The 14672-nt window shown below is 40.5% G+C and overlaps 1 protein-coding gene across 1 annotated transcript in view; it reads right to left on the bottom strand.

The window, feature by feature from the left end:
- Nucleotides 1-14672, bottom strand: part of LOC138983133 (platelet-derived growth factor receptor alpha-like) — a 60181-nt gene that overhangs the window by 15474 nt on the left and 30035 nt on the right. Inside the window, exons 8-10 of the mRNA XM_070356541.1 lie at nt 7278-7395; nt 5986-6084; nt 5411-5493 (exon numbers count right to left, since the gene is read on the bottom strand). Of these exons, the coding sequence (XP_070212642.1) occupies nt 5411-5493; nt 5986-6084; nt 7278-7395 (300 nt within the window). The remainder of the gene's footprint in view (nt 1-5410; nt 5494-5985; nt 6085-7277; nt 7396-14672) is intronic.

Raw genomic sequence — 14672 nt, 5'->3', positions numbered from 1 at the left:
AAAAACCCAACAAAAACACACACAATCAAAATAGTCTGAAACTCAGAAATTACCATACATATGCCAAGAAAAACCGATTACACGAAATAACAACCGGTATGCGTGTTCAGCTACCGATTTCCTTCTGAATTCCGGTACTGAAACGTTCTACCGGCAAAATGACGGACATTTGTTGACTCGATCCCTAAAAACTGATGATGATTCTTAATCAGAATTGCAGCTGAAACATTTTCCCTCCCCAAGAATTTTGTTTTTCTCGAATTTTTTTTTTAGAAGACTGATTACTGTGATTTTAAAATGGAGCTGTACAGTGACGAAAATAAAACTCATCAACACATCAAGTTTATGTGTGTTTTTTTGTAAACTGTCCAATTTAAAAAAAAAAAAGAAGAGACCAGAAAACAACCACAAAGGTGACAGTCGATTGCCAACAAGTAGGGGAAAGTCGCTAAACCTGGAACAGTTAAGGGGAAACAGCCGTACCAGACAAAACAAAAATGGATATTGAAAAGCGTTCTTTATATTGTCACATACTAGACTCTATCAGTAAATAAACAAACCACAAAAAAATAAAATAAAAGTCACGCAACTCATCAGACTGATCATAATAAAAATGTCTGCATTTGTTCCAGGTTGGACGCATGGGTGTGTAAAGTGGAACACTGTGTTGTCAAACTCGGAACACATACAAACACACCCTGACTCTTTCTAGCTCTGTCTGTGTCTCACACACACACATATACACCCACACACTCTCATTCACACACAAACAAGCACACTTTACCACACACACAAGATAAATAAATACGTCATAACATTTTGATTAAGCCAATTTATGTAAATGTCTTTTATTCAACATCATATTTTGATATTTACCAAGGAAATAACAAATCGGATAACAATTTAAGCCTTAAATGTAAAACAAAAAGATAAATAAGGGCTAGGTCTAAAAAGGACTGAAAAACAAAACCTTAAAAAAAAGAGGAAAAAATAGGCAAAGAACCGATTTTGCAGACAATGTCCTTTGTCTTCTACTGTCAGCGCAGTCATCGTGTGATTACTGTATGCACTTCTGGCACTATAACATACCCTCAGGGGAGTTGGTGCCACACATGAAGCAGTACCACGAAATTTCGCAGCTTCATTTGTACCCCTCTTCTGTTGACAAATAGATATAAAAGGGCTACCTGCCCAATTGACTAAATGTAAAAATCATTACGCATAAAGTCTCAAAGCAAATAACTAAGAACAGATTTAAGAACTGATTTTGCAGACACACAAAAATTGCTAAGTACAGATTTCGAAGTCCTTTTGTCCGCTGCTGTCAGCGCAGTCCTCGTGTGCCCACTGTGTGCACCTCTGGCACTGTATCATGTTCTCAGGGGAGTTGGTGCCACACATGAAGCAGTACCAAGTGCTTTCCCCCGGGATAGAACGCATCGTCGAGAATGTTCTCCTTTTTTTCCTCTGATCAGAAGATATTCCCCTCTTGTTTCTCTGAGCAGAAGTTTTTGTAGCTTCATTCTTTCCTCTTTTCTGTTGACCTGCACGCCTTTTTGCAAGTGAAATCTCCAGCTTTTTCTTGTTAGGAGAAGATTGTTTTTTTCGTGATGATCTCTTCGACGAGCTTGTGGTTGTGCGTTGCAGGACATCAGCAGCAGGTAAGCTTACATTTGCTGCTGACACCAAGCAATCATAATGTCCAGAATCTCCATGTACAGTGTACAAAACAACGATGGGGGTGACGTTGGCAAATTTATTTCAGCTTCAAGAATGCTATTGATTAGTTCTTGTTCTATCTCTCGTGTTAACGTAGAAGGTCTTCCTGTGAACTTTACTAATCTTCTTCTTTTGCAAATTTGTTTGTTTCCTTCTAAATGACTTTTAAAAGTTGTGACAGTCACACCATATGCTCTTGATGCGCAACGCAAACCCATATCTCCGTTTTTCACTGCCGACAAAGCGCAGCCCATTTCTTCTGGTAACCACCGCCGTTCGGGTCTCATAATACTGTCAAACAAATCAATCAATCATTCAATAAAACTTATAGAAAGGAAAAACACAACAAAACTGAAAAGAGAATTGAATACGTGAATAAAACAGCAGTGTTCTGTTTATTGTTTGATGAGGGTAAGATGGAACAGAATGCGGCAAAGCTGGAACACTGTTCCACGTTTGCCTCTCTTATGTGTTCCATCATTGCCGCATGGCACCTGCATGGATTTCGCGTTTTTCTGTTGGATACACGTGACGTTTCAAATCTTTTTTTCCGTTCAAGTTATTGCAAATCTATGAAGGTTTATCACAGCAATCAACATTTTACGTGAACGTATGTAGATAAAGAGTAATAATACGAATTGTAGACGGTAGAAATAAGAAGAAGAAGGAAGAAAAGTTTAAAAAACGTACCATTTCTTTTTTTTTTTTTGGCGCGGTAGTCATTTTTTTTGCTGGAATAATATCAAGGAATGTCACTGGACATTTCTGCAAAACAATTGTTCATGAATTGTTCCCCGTTGATCGCATATTTATTGAGGTGTTCCAAGTTGGCCGACTGTTCCGGGATTGGCGACTTTCCCTTACGTATTAAGCACATGGGAGTTGCAGCCCACGAACGCTGAGTAAGAAGAAGGAGAAAAAGAAGAAGATCAAATTAAAACAAATTAAATCTGAGAATGCGATAGAATTTCTTGCTGCACCTCCGTTTAATGTCAACAAACATGAGAAGAATCGACTTCGTTTTCTTAAAAAAAAATATATATATTTTTTTAAAAAGACCAAATCACTGGCCTCCTGCAATTTTAAGTCTCTGTTGGCATTTTTTCTTCCTATGTATGTCATCCTTAAAGGTCGAAGTTCTAATGATTGTTTCGTTTTGCCTGTAACTAAACGATCCGTCACCGCCCTGATATGGCCCTTCGTGGTCGGCTGGGCGTTAAGCAAACAAACAAACAAACAAACAAACGATCAGTTGTCTTGCCAAAGGCGGCAGAAAAATATGTCTGTACATATATAAGATCGCTAGATGAATACCCACTTCGCCGGGTACGGCTTCGCCGGGAAGAAGTCGAGCCGAATACCCGGCTGCGCCGGGTGTACGCCGGCTTTGCCGGCGCACCGCACGAAGGAAGGGAGATAAACGCGCAAAACACTGGAGAAGAGTAATACCCGGCTTCGCCGGGACAGTGACCTTCTAAAAATAGTATAACGGGAATATGGATTGAGCGTTGTCGACAGTGACCTTCTAAAAATAGAAACGGGAATATGGATTGACGCCACACGAAGGAAGGAAGATAAACGCTGAAAACACTGGAGAAGATAAGGAAGAGTTACTGTTGGATCCAGAGAAAAACCAAAACCAAAAACCAAAATCGGTTCAGCGCTGCGCGCTGAGAGCACGTGTTGAAATATCTCATCGACCAGGTTGTGTCCGGGGTGTACCTGAATATGGCCACCAAATTTGAAAGAGATCCATCGAGAACTTTGGCCGTGCATCGCGGACACACACACACACACACACACACACACACACACACACACACACACACACACACACACACACACACAGAGACACAAGTCGTATATATATATATAGATGCCAATTATAGGGCTCCCTGACTCAAAAGCCTAGTCACATGAGTTGTGATTTACACACACAACTGGGCAGAGGCAGGATGTGTGAGTGTGTGTGTGGGAAGGTGTGTGTGGGTGAGAGAGAGAGATAGTAGGAGAGAGAGACAGAGAGAGAGAGAGTTTGTTTGTTTGCTTAACGCCCAGTCCACCACGAAGGGTGATATCAGGGCGGTGTTGCTTTGACATTTAATTAACGTGCGCCACACACAAGACAGAAGTCGCAGCACAGGCTTCATGTCTCACCCAGTCACATTATTCTGACACCGGACCAACCAGTCCTAGCACTCACCCCATAATGCCAGACGCCAGGCGGAGCAGCCACTAGATTTAAAGTCTTAGGTATGACCCGGCCGGGGTTCGAACCCACGACCTCCCGCTCACTGGGCGGACGCCTTACCACTAGGCCACCGTGTTGCAGTATAGAGAGAGTGAGAGAGTGAGATAGTGAGAGAACAAGAGTGGGGGTCGACTTTTGTTTAGCCTTGTTGGGAAAGAGGTATCTTTTAAGATACTGGATATTCGGGAAAAAAGGCTATTACATCGCACTTCAAGGATCAATTGAACACTTTTACAAAATCACATGGCTGTCATTGTGATTGTTTCAATCGTCACAAGAATGTTAAACAATCGTATTTGTGGTGTTGATCTTTGAACGACGCGAACTCAGTGCATAAAAACGGGACCGGTCATTGGTCGATGTTCACTCTCTACGTCGCTTGGGAAATGAAATTACATAAATATTTTTTTCCACAATTTGCAAAAAGCAATGCCTGGAGCTGAGAGAATGAATCGGGCAAGTCCTGCAACAGAGGCCTCTTTGAAAGATACCTTCCTTCCCACGGCAAGACATGTCGCAAGGTTGTTTTGAAGACACCAACATAAGCGGTAGGCTTGTTGTTGTCTTCACTTCGTAATAATGTACATTTGTGACCCTCCACCACGAAATGAGTCGCATGTCTCCTCGCGCGGTTCTGCGCTAGGCTTAATATAAGTCCGGGGAGTGTCTGGTAACAGTGTGAGGGTCACCTTAGTCACAGGCTTATAACTCAAACAGTTTTTGCTCTTTTCTGAAATGGTTTTCACCACTGGATAGAGCATAAAAAACTCTTTAGGAAAATGTACAAATATGAAAATCATGCAAAGGTGACATGTGACTCATTCCGTGGTGGAGGGTCACATTTCATGAACAGATCAAACAGAAAGGAAACATTGTTTAAATCAAACCATGTTGAAGCAATCCTAGATCTGTCCATGCTTTAACAGACTGACTGATGATTTCTGTTCAGAGGTTGAATTTTTGTTTTCTTATTGAATTTATTTCGCAGATTGAAATAGGTACGGTGTCACGTGGGAAATGATTATGAAAACATCTACTGTGCACAGAAAGCCATGCTGGAGACTTTTTGAATGTGTCCTAATGCGCGGATGCCCTTTACCTTGGTAACAGTCACGACATATCCAGTATGGTTTACACGGGAAGGAAGACATCTTCAATTCAATTCAATTCAATACAACTTTATTATTGAATGTAACAAACAGAAATTGTTCTTGTTTGGCTCGTGTACAAAATAACATCACATAAGCCTACAATCACACTCTCAAAACATATAAACACATAACATGTACACATCGGTACATACATAATCCAAACCACACATCTCCATACCCGCACCCTCGCATACATGTCCACGTTCATACTCTCGTGTGTCCATTATAATGATAAATACATTATGATTAATATTAATACTAATATCTTTAAAGAGAGGAGACCACTAACCATGCCCATGGCGATCTGTCGGGCAAAGGACAGCAGCTTTGTCTGAGACAACACCTCCTTGTCGTCATCGGCAAACAGAGCACCTGCACAGTAAAATAACATCATTAAAGACAGGTTATAGTCTGGGGAATCGGCACTTTCAATTGCTTTTTGGGTGGGGTTGGGGTTTTATTTTTTTGGGGGGAGGGGGGTGGGGGGCAGAGGGAGGGTGTGTGTGTGTGTGTGTGTGTGTGTGTGTGTGTGTGTGTGTGTGTGTGTGTGTGTGTGTGTGTGTTGGTGTGTGTGGGTGAGAGAGAGATAGTAAGAGAGAGAGAGAGAGAGAACTCGAAAACTCTCTCTCGAGAGAGAGAGAGAGAGATGGAGATAGTGAGAGAACAAGAGTGGGGGTTGACTCTTTTTTTAGCCTTGTTTGAAAGAACATTTTATATTCCTATCAGATGTTTTGTTTTTGCGCTTATGTTTTGTTGTTGTTTTTGTGTGTTGGTGTTTTTCTGTCTTTTTGTTCCTTTTTGTCTGCTCTTGTTTACTAAAGTTGCAACATCTTTAATCGTGTAAGTGTTGCGCGCTATACTTACTATTGTCGCTGCTTTCTGTTGAAACAGACTCCGTGAAAGGGGCCGCACCTCCCACTGCACCGCAAGCTTCGTCGCTGTTCAGCGGTATCCGGGCGGACTCTGCATCATAAACACAGATATAAAAATACATAATTATAAGACGGACATATATTACCAGAGACACCATGAAAACTACAACTTCTGGCTTTTAGTTGTATAGTAACGGCAACGTCAGAGGAAAAACATCTCTGTTTTACATTATCTCTCGAATTATTTACACTAATAATTTACAAATACATTTTTAGCGGTATTACTTACACTAAAGAGCCGACAATAAGTCTACATCGAGAGATCTCTCCTTACACGGACAGTTATTGGCTGACTGAGTAAAATGACTCAGAAAACGGAGAAAAAGCATTTACTCGTTTACGTTTGTAAATAACCAATATATACTGATTGGGAAGGCTAAAGATTTTTTTCAGAATAATTGAAACCGAAAAATATATTCAAGCGTTCATTGTTTATAATAAATTTACAAACGTAAACGAGTAAATGCTGAGCACAACATCCATGCATTGCAACATGCGCAAACGAGAGAGAGAGAGAAAGAGAAAGAGTGTGTGTGTGTGTGTGAGAGAGAGAGAGAGAGAGAGAGAGAGACAGAGAGAGAGAGAGACAGAGACAGAGACAGAGAGACAGAGAGTTTGTTTGTTTGTTTGTTTGTTTAACGCCCAGCTGACCACGAAGGGCCATATCAGGGCGGTGCTGCTTTGACATAATTATAACGTGCGCCACACACAAGACAGAAGTCGCAGCACAGGCTTCATGTCTCACCCAGTCACATTATTCTGACACCGGACCAACCAGTCCTAGCACTAACCCCATAATGCCAGACGCCAATTTTAAAGTTTTAGGTATGACCCGGCCGGGTTCGAACCCACGACCTCCCGATCACGGGGCGGACGCCTTACCACTAGGCCAACCGTGCTGGGAGAGAGAGAGAGAGAGAGAGAGAGAGAGAGAGAGAGAGAGAGAGAGAGAGAGAGAGAGAGAGAGAAAGAGAGAGAGAGAGAGATGCAGAGACGGACAGACATAGGGAGAGTTAGACAGACAGACAGACAGACAGACATATAGACATATATGATGTACACTGACAGACGGAATGACAGCGACACAGGTACACAGAGAGTGAAGGAGGAAGAGAGGGAACCAGCCAGCCAGGAGCTTGTAACACAATTTTCTACAGAACGACACTGGCACTCAGAGACCGGCATTTCAAGAACGAGATGTGTTTAACAGTGTATTGTACCTACCCCGGTGTGCTTTGAAAGAGTTTGAGGTCTTGCTGGCATAGCTGATGCCACTGTCACCGGAGTTGAGCTGCCCTCTTCTGCCCGAGCTGTTGGATGTGTCCGGGCTACTGCTGCCCTTCTGATGCAAACACAGACAAGGAACTTAGTCGATAAATATCGACAGGGGGCCGACAAATGGTTTAAATGGGAAATGTGTGTATATGGGTGTGGGTTTGAAACAAACAAACAAACCAACCCATGTGAACCCCGGGCCGCAGGCCTTCGATGTAGTGATTGAAAAACAAAGGATGTTCTCAAATGGTTCAATTCTCATTTGGTCTGATTCTCAAATGGTACCGGTATACTCCCCCCCCCCCCCTGGCCGCAGGCCTAGGAGTAAAATTTTTATAGACACTGACCTTCTTCCCAGGGGTCATTGACCCAGTTTTAGCTATGAGAGGTGGTTCGCCCAGAGGCTGTAGAGTATACTGGGGCGGTCTCTTTGATGTCTTGAGAGGAAACTTGGCCAGGGTAGTACATGCACCAGAACTGGTGGACACCAAGGACAAACATGAAATCGAAGCAGTTTGCTTTCAGAGAGAACGGTCGTCAGCAACTCAAACTTCTCTGTTTTCTTTTTTTTTTTAATCTGACTTTCTTTGTGGCCCCCTGACTCCGCCCCCTCCCTCTGTAAGGACCCTCCTCCACAAGGACCGATTTTTGTCAACATTTTAAAGGTCGCTAGAGAGGGGTTCCACTGTATGACCTAACCGCTACTGGCAGACGGCCTCAATCTTCACGCGCAAAGACGAGATTAATAGGTGCTCGGTTTTGGTATTTTGAATTACATTACATTAAACCTTTGTTGGGTTTCATGGTCATGGCAACAGCCATAATAATATTACATGATGTATAATATCATATTTCAGCATATGTGAATTACATGTCATCATACTAAACTGTCATACATTTTTATTCCTACATTATTCTGATTGATCACAACCAAACCTACTATCATTGGACACATCCAAATGCAAGCGCCTGTTCTTGACAATTTCTCTCTGATCTAAATATAAAATCAGTGCAATTTCCTGGGTCGGGCTTTGCCACAGACACTCACGGTTTGGCCTGTAGGTAAAATGTACAATGTATTTTCTGATTTGTGCACAAAAGCTTTTTTTCTTTTTTCTTTTTTTTAACATAACAATGTTTAATGTCACTGTATGTTTAAAAGACCATGGTCATATTTGTAAAAAAAATGTTAAATTAGAAAATAAATAACATTTTGGTTCATGATTTTTCCTACACCTGTGCTAAAAATAAGAAATAAAAATGTCGGGTATATAAGTCACTCAAATACAGCTAGGTATGAATGAAGTACCAACATTCTAAAGCACCAACAAATCAAATCAATTCCCTTCCGGAATAGCAACGTTCCACGTTTCTTGAATACAAAAGCATTTCTGCCTCGGAATGAAAGAATAAATCTCTACAATCGTGTATCTCCTGCAAGGAATTGATTTTAAATCCTGTTCTTCCAGCATTTCCATTACGGAAAGTAAAAGTTTTTTTGTTGTTGTTTTTTTTGTTTTTTTTTGTTTTTTTGTTTTGTTTTTTGTTGCTCATCTTCACCCAGGCACACATCGTAGAGCTTCGGCTCTGATATCTTTGACCCAAATTGCTCTAAGCAGAGAGGTCGTTAAACTGTATTTTCGTCTAAGTATGAATGGCTCGGTTTGAGTTTGTTGCAGTTGACCCTGCACAATGCGACATATCATGTTTTTGTTGAACAATTTTGACGTCACCCCTCCCATAGGGTGACGTATTTCACAACTTCCTGTGTTACACAAACTCTGTGATGACCAATTTTGACGTCACCCCTCCCATAGGGTGACGGATTTCACAACTTTCTACAGATGAACAATTTTGACGTCACCCCTCCCATAGGGTGACGGATGTCACAACTTCCTGTGTACACAAACTGATGACGTATTTCACAACAAAATGGCGCTGCCCATGGTCAACCTCGAAACTATCCGTATAGAATGGGGGCGTCCTCGCCCCCATAACAAGACAAGCAATAGGCAAAAACGCAAAGTCCAAAGACACAAAGACTGCTAAAGTTCCAAAATTCAGAATATAAAAACAGTAATGGAAAGTTATAAGAACGTTTGACGTGTGACAAAACAAAGCATTACAATCACAGCAATAAGCAAAACGCGTATGAAATCAAGTCCAACAAGTCGCGTAAGGCGAAAATACAACATTTAGTCAAGTAGCTGTCGAACTCACAGAATGAAACTGAACGCAATGCAACGCAGCAAGACCGTATACTCGTAGCGTCGTCAGTCCACCGCTCATGGCAAAGGCAGTGAAATTGACAAGAAGAGCGGGGTAGTAGTTGCGCTGAGAAGGATAGCACGCTTTTCTGTACCTCTCTTCGTTTTAACTTTCTGAGCGTGTTTTCAATCCAAACATATCATATCTATATGTTTTTGGAATCAGGAACCGACAAGGAATAAGATGAAAGTGTTTTTAAATTGATTTCGAAAATTTAATTTTGATCATAATTTTTATATTTTTAATTTTCAGAGCTTGTTTTTAATCCAAATATAACATATTTATGTGTTTTTGGAATGAGATAATGATGGAGAATAAGATGAACGTAAATTTGGATCGTTTTATAAAAATAATTTTTTTACAATTTTCAGATTTTTAATGACCAAAGTCATTAATTAATTTTTAAGCCACCAAGCAATGCAATATCGAAGTCCGGGCTTTGTCGGAGATTACTTGACCAAAATGTCAACCAATTTGGTTGAAAAATGAGAGCGTGACAGTGCCGCCTCAACTTTCACACAAAAACGGATATGACGTCATCAAAGACATTTATCAGAAAAATGAAACAAAATTTCTGGGGATATTATACCCAGGCATTTTCATGTGAAATTTCATCATGATCGGTCCAGTAGTTTAGTCTGAATCGCTCTACATACACACACACACACACAGACAGACAGACAGACACACACATTCACCACGACCCTCGTCTCGATTCCCCCCTCTACGTTAAAACATTTAGTCAATACTTGACTAAATGTAACAAGTCACGTAAGGCGAAATTACTACATTTAGTCAAGCTGTGGAACTCACAGAATGAAACTGAACGTAGTCCGCCGCTAATGCAAAAGGTAGTGAAAGTGACGAGCCTGTTTGGCGCGGTAGCGATTGCGCTGTGCTTCATGGCACGCTTTACTGTACCTCTCTTCGTTTTAACTTTCTGAGCGTGTTTTTAATCCAAACATATCATATCTATATGTTTTTGGAATCAGGAACCGACAAGGAATAAGATGAAATAGTTTTTAAAACGATTTTGGAAATTTAATTTTGATCATAATTTTTATATTTTTAATTTTCAGAGCTTGTTTTTAATCCAAATATAACATATGTATATGTTTTTGGAATCAAAAAATGACGAAGAATAAGATGAAATTGTTTTTGGATCGTTTAATAAAAAAATAATTTTAATTACAAGTTTCCGATTTTTAATGACCAAACTCACTCATTAGTTTTTAAGCCACCAAGCTGAAATGCAATACCGAACCCCGGGCTTCGTCGAAGATTGCTTTGCCAAAATTTCAATCAATTTGATTGAAAAATGAGGGTGTGACAGTGCCGCCTCAACTTTTACAAAAAGCCGGATATGACGTCATCAAAGGTATTTATCGAAAAAATGAAAAAAATGTCCGGGGATATCATACCCAGGAACTCTCATGTCAAATTTCATAAAGATCGGCCCAGTAGTTTAGTCTGAATCGCTCTACACACACACACAGACAGACAGACAGACACACACACATACACCACGACCCTCGTCTCGATTCCCCCCTCTATGTTAAAACATTTAGTCAAAACTTGACTAAATGTAAAAACGGATAGACTGCGAACGTTCCAAAAGTCAGAATTTTAAAAAAAGGAACGGTAAGTTATTTGGACTTTTAATGTATGACAAAACCAAACATTACAATCACAGGTAGGGGAAGGGCCCCTAATATGGACCACTTTATACATTTAGTCAAAAATAAATGGCGCAAAAAGTCCCGTTTTTGACCGCTCTTGCGATCGACACCTGTATCAGTAGGAATAGCAGCATAGCACGCGAAATACGCAAGGTAGCAAAACAAAACAATCTGTTCAGGGTAGATAATTGGTTTGACTTTCTTCTCGTATGTCAAAGTTGCAAAGTTTTGCCTATTGTGATTTTTTGTCGATTTTTCATTCGGCTCTTCCGTTTTGGTCGATTTTGAGGGTACCCTTACTTGAGCGGCGGTCACGTGATCCCTGTAAAAGAGATATTTAATCCAAATGATGATCCTGAAGGTTAAGTGAACGGCCTTCTCTGGCATATAAAGTGTCAATAAAATGACACGGGGATTCATGGTTTAATTTGGGTTTGAAATTTGTTGCAATAATTTTTTGTCCAAGTTTAGTTAGGATTCCCCCAATTTTCGCGACCTTGACCGAATACTCTCGAAGTCACCACTCCGGCGTTCATGCATAGTGAACAGTTGGAAAGTTAAATTTCGGGAGTTCCCACTTCCGAAAGAGCCCTCTACTTCCAGTGTTGCTGACTTCCTCCTCATGCATACGGACCCAGCTGTTGTGCGACATGCCAGAACGAATTTTAAAAATAAAGATGTACCCTGTCCAATGAACTGAATTTGTAAAAAAAAAATAGCATGCATTAAGAAAAATGAAAGCTTCAATTTACCTTTAATTCCATACATTTTCAACTATGACTGTTCACAGCGCACTTGTACGCACACACACATTCTTGGAAAATGCTCTTTCAAGAGCTATGATCAGTTAAGCGTGTCAGCCGTGAGCTTTGCTAGGCGTAGGCCGACATTTGCGCTCAGCGCTCTGAATGAGTCAAATTCTTAAAGATTAATTTTCGCGTTGAAATCCTCATACCGCCAATGTCTGATAAAATATGTACATGAAATTTAATTGTGTGGCGCATCTGTTATTGTTCTTGAAGATAACAACAAATTAATTGTTTTTCAATGAGTCAGCAAAGACCTACCATCAATTTAAGAACTCTTTCTGGCATGTCAATTAACAGCAGACCTAATGTCTCAAATGACTTTAAAATCCGTATGAACTTTTCCATATGTGTTGGCACAAATCACCGCAACGATGAAGGCAATGCGTTGAGGAGTTACGAAAACGTACCGGTTTTTGTCTCATTACCCACTAAAACGTCCTTAAAAACCAACTTTTACAGCTTCTCAGAGGAATGACACCTACACCAATCAACATGCCTTAATGTCAGTGTTAGACCAGATATGTGAACAAAATTGACTGATTTGGATGCAGATTTGATTGGTTTTTCTACTGACGTGCAGAAGATGCTTTGTTTTGGCAGTTCTGATTTTTTGTCAATTTTAACGCGGTGACATTGATTTTGCGAATTTGATTTTGCGGGGTGTCTGTGTTGTAGGTTCCACTGTATAGACACTATGTCATATAAACCCAATCTGTTTTCTGAATAGGTTAGGGGAATGAATGGCTTTTTCAGTCATATACAGGATAAACCAAAAAATATATAACCCTAAAATAATGCTAATAACTTCTACATCTGTTGACCGAATCACTTTATTTTTAAGGTACATAAACCGCAGCCAGTGCATGACCCTTCCACAAAGTGGACATTTTGTAGATCAAATGTAACTGGTCAAATGGTCTGACTTTTGTGCTATTTAAAAAAAAACTTCCAAATTTGGCGGTCGACTCAATAAAACGAAGTTTGACCATGAGCGGTATCATTATCAATACTTACTTAATTTAAACCCTCCAGACTTTTAGCTTTTATATTATCTGAATGTCTGAGTATACACCCCCTAGATCATCGGTGACCTGAAGAAAGCAGTTATAGCTAGGTTCAGGGCAATCACTATACAGGCATGAGACCAAGGGTAGGGCGGATGGTGGCAAGAGGTGTGAATGGGACAGGGAATGTTTACAGTACCGTGAGCCGGGCTGTGAGCAGTGCCCGCCCGTGGTTAGCTCAGGCACCGTCGCGGCAGACGCGCTTTAGTTCTATGCAGGAAAATGCAGCGCGCTATTCTGGCCATCCGGTAAACTGTCGTTCTCATCTCTAAGGCAGACTGATACCAAGAGGTGTAAGTTACGCCCGCCTTCAGGCTCAGGCATTATCAAACGCTCGACTCAAGACTATATACAGGAAAACTTTCGTTCCATTGACAATTGAAGAGGTGTAATTTGGAACACATGTTTGAGAAATTGTAAATGTCGGAACTTTGTAGAATGGTCGTGGAAGAACTGAAGTTCATGCACAACAACTATGAAAATATTTGCTAAACTCAAATGACTGGAACATTAACCCCTTTGTTGTAAAGTGCAATGTCGCGCAATTTTCATCAATGAAATGCATGCATTCATCCACAGGAAATATCTTGTCTGTATAAATTGCTGTATTCAAGTCACTGATTGTCTAATGTTCAGACCTGGGAACCCATACGATTTCGACCTTATTTTGAACGCATGATTGTCTGGAATACTATCCAGTGGAAAAACAAATACGACGAGTAATATTCCTAGACAATTTTCTTCACAAGCGCAACCCGAAGCAGATCCAGTAATTTGATTCATGATTACAAAATAGTAACCTTAATTAACAGTGCGACAGACGCGTGTGAAGCATGATTAAATGTGGAGTACGCTCATTTAAAAAAAATACACCAAGTTTGTTTGAGAATACTCCAAGTGCAAAACAGGGATTCCCAGGTCTGAATGTTGATTAAGGTATACTTTCGTGATTCGAATTGCCCCGAATGTTACAATCTTGAGCGCTTAGATCGGGAAAGTTTGGCTACCGCTCAATTTTAAAACTCGTACCGTTGAGTCGATCCCCGAAATTGGGAACTTAATTTAAAATTGCACAAAAGTCAGCCTATTTGATCTTCAAAATTGTCACTTTGTAGAAGGGTCATGCATAGGCTGAAGTTTATGTCCACAGATGTAGAAGTTATTAACTTTTTTGTGGGTTGCATTGTTTTTGGGTCAACCTGTATTTGTTTTTTTAATAAACGGACTCATCATAAAGATTTGCACTCAAACGCATCTGCCTACTTTTTATGACGAGTATTATAGTTGGCTCAGTGGCTAAAGAAACATTCTACAGGATGAATAAACAAACAAACAAATCTCATGATTCTCTATGTGTTTTAATGTGTGTGTGTGTGTGTGTGTGTGTGTGTGTGTGTGTGTGTGTGTGTGTGTGTGTGTGTGTGTATGTGTGTGTGTGTGTGTATGTTTTGGGGAGTTTGTTTTAGTTTTTAGTGAGAGGATGGCTGGTGGTTTGGATAGGGTGAAAAGCTGAGTGTCACTGTG

The sequence above is a fragment of the Littorina saxatilis genome, linkage group LG12 (genome assembly GCF_037325665.1).
Source record: "Littorina saxatilis isolate snail1 linkage group LG12, US_GU_Lsax_2.0, whole genome shotgun sequence".
NCBI classification, from domain to species: domain Eukaryota; kingdom Metazoa; phylum Mollusca; class Gastropoda; order Littorinimorpha; family Littorinidae; genus Littorina; species Littorina saxatilis.
The sequence above is the reverse complement of the archived record's forward strand: the minus strand, read 5'-3'. Positions and strand labels throughout refer to the sequence as shown.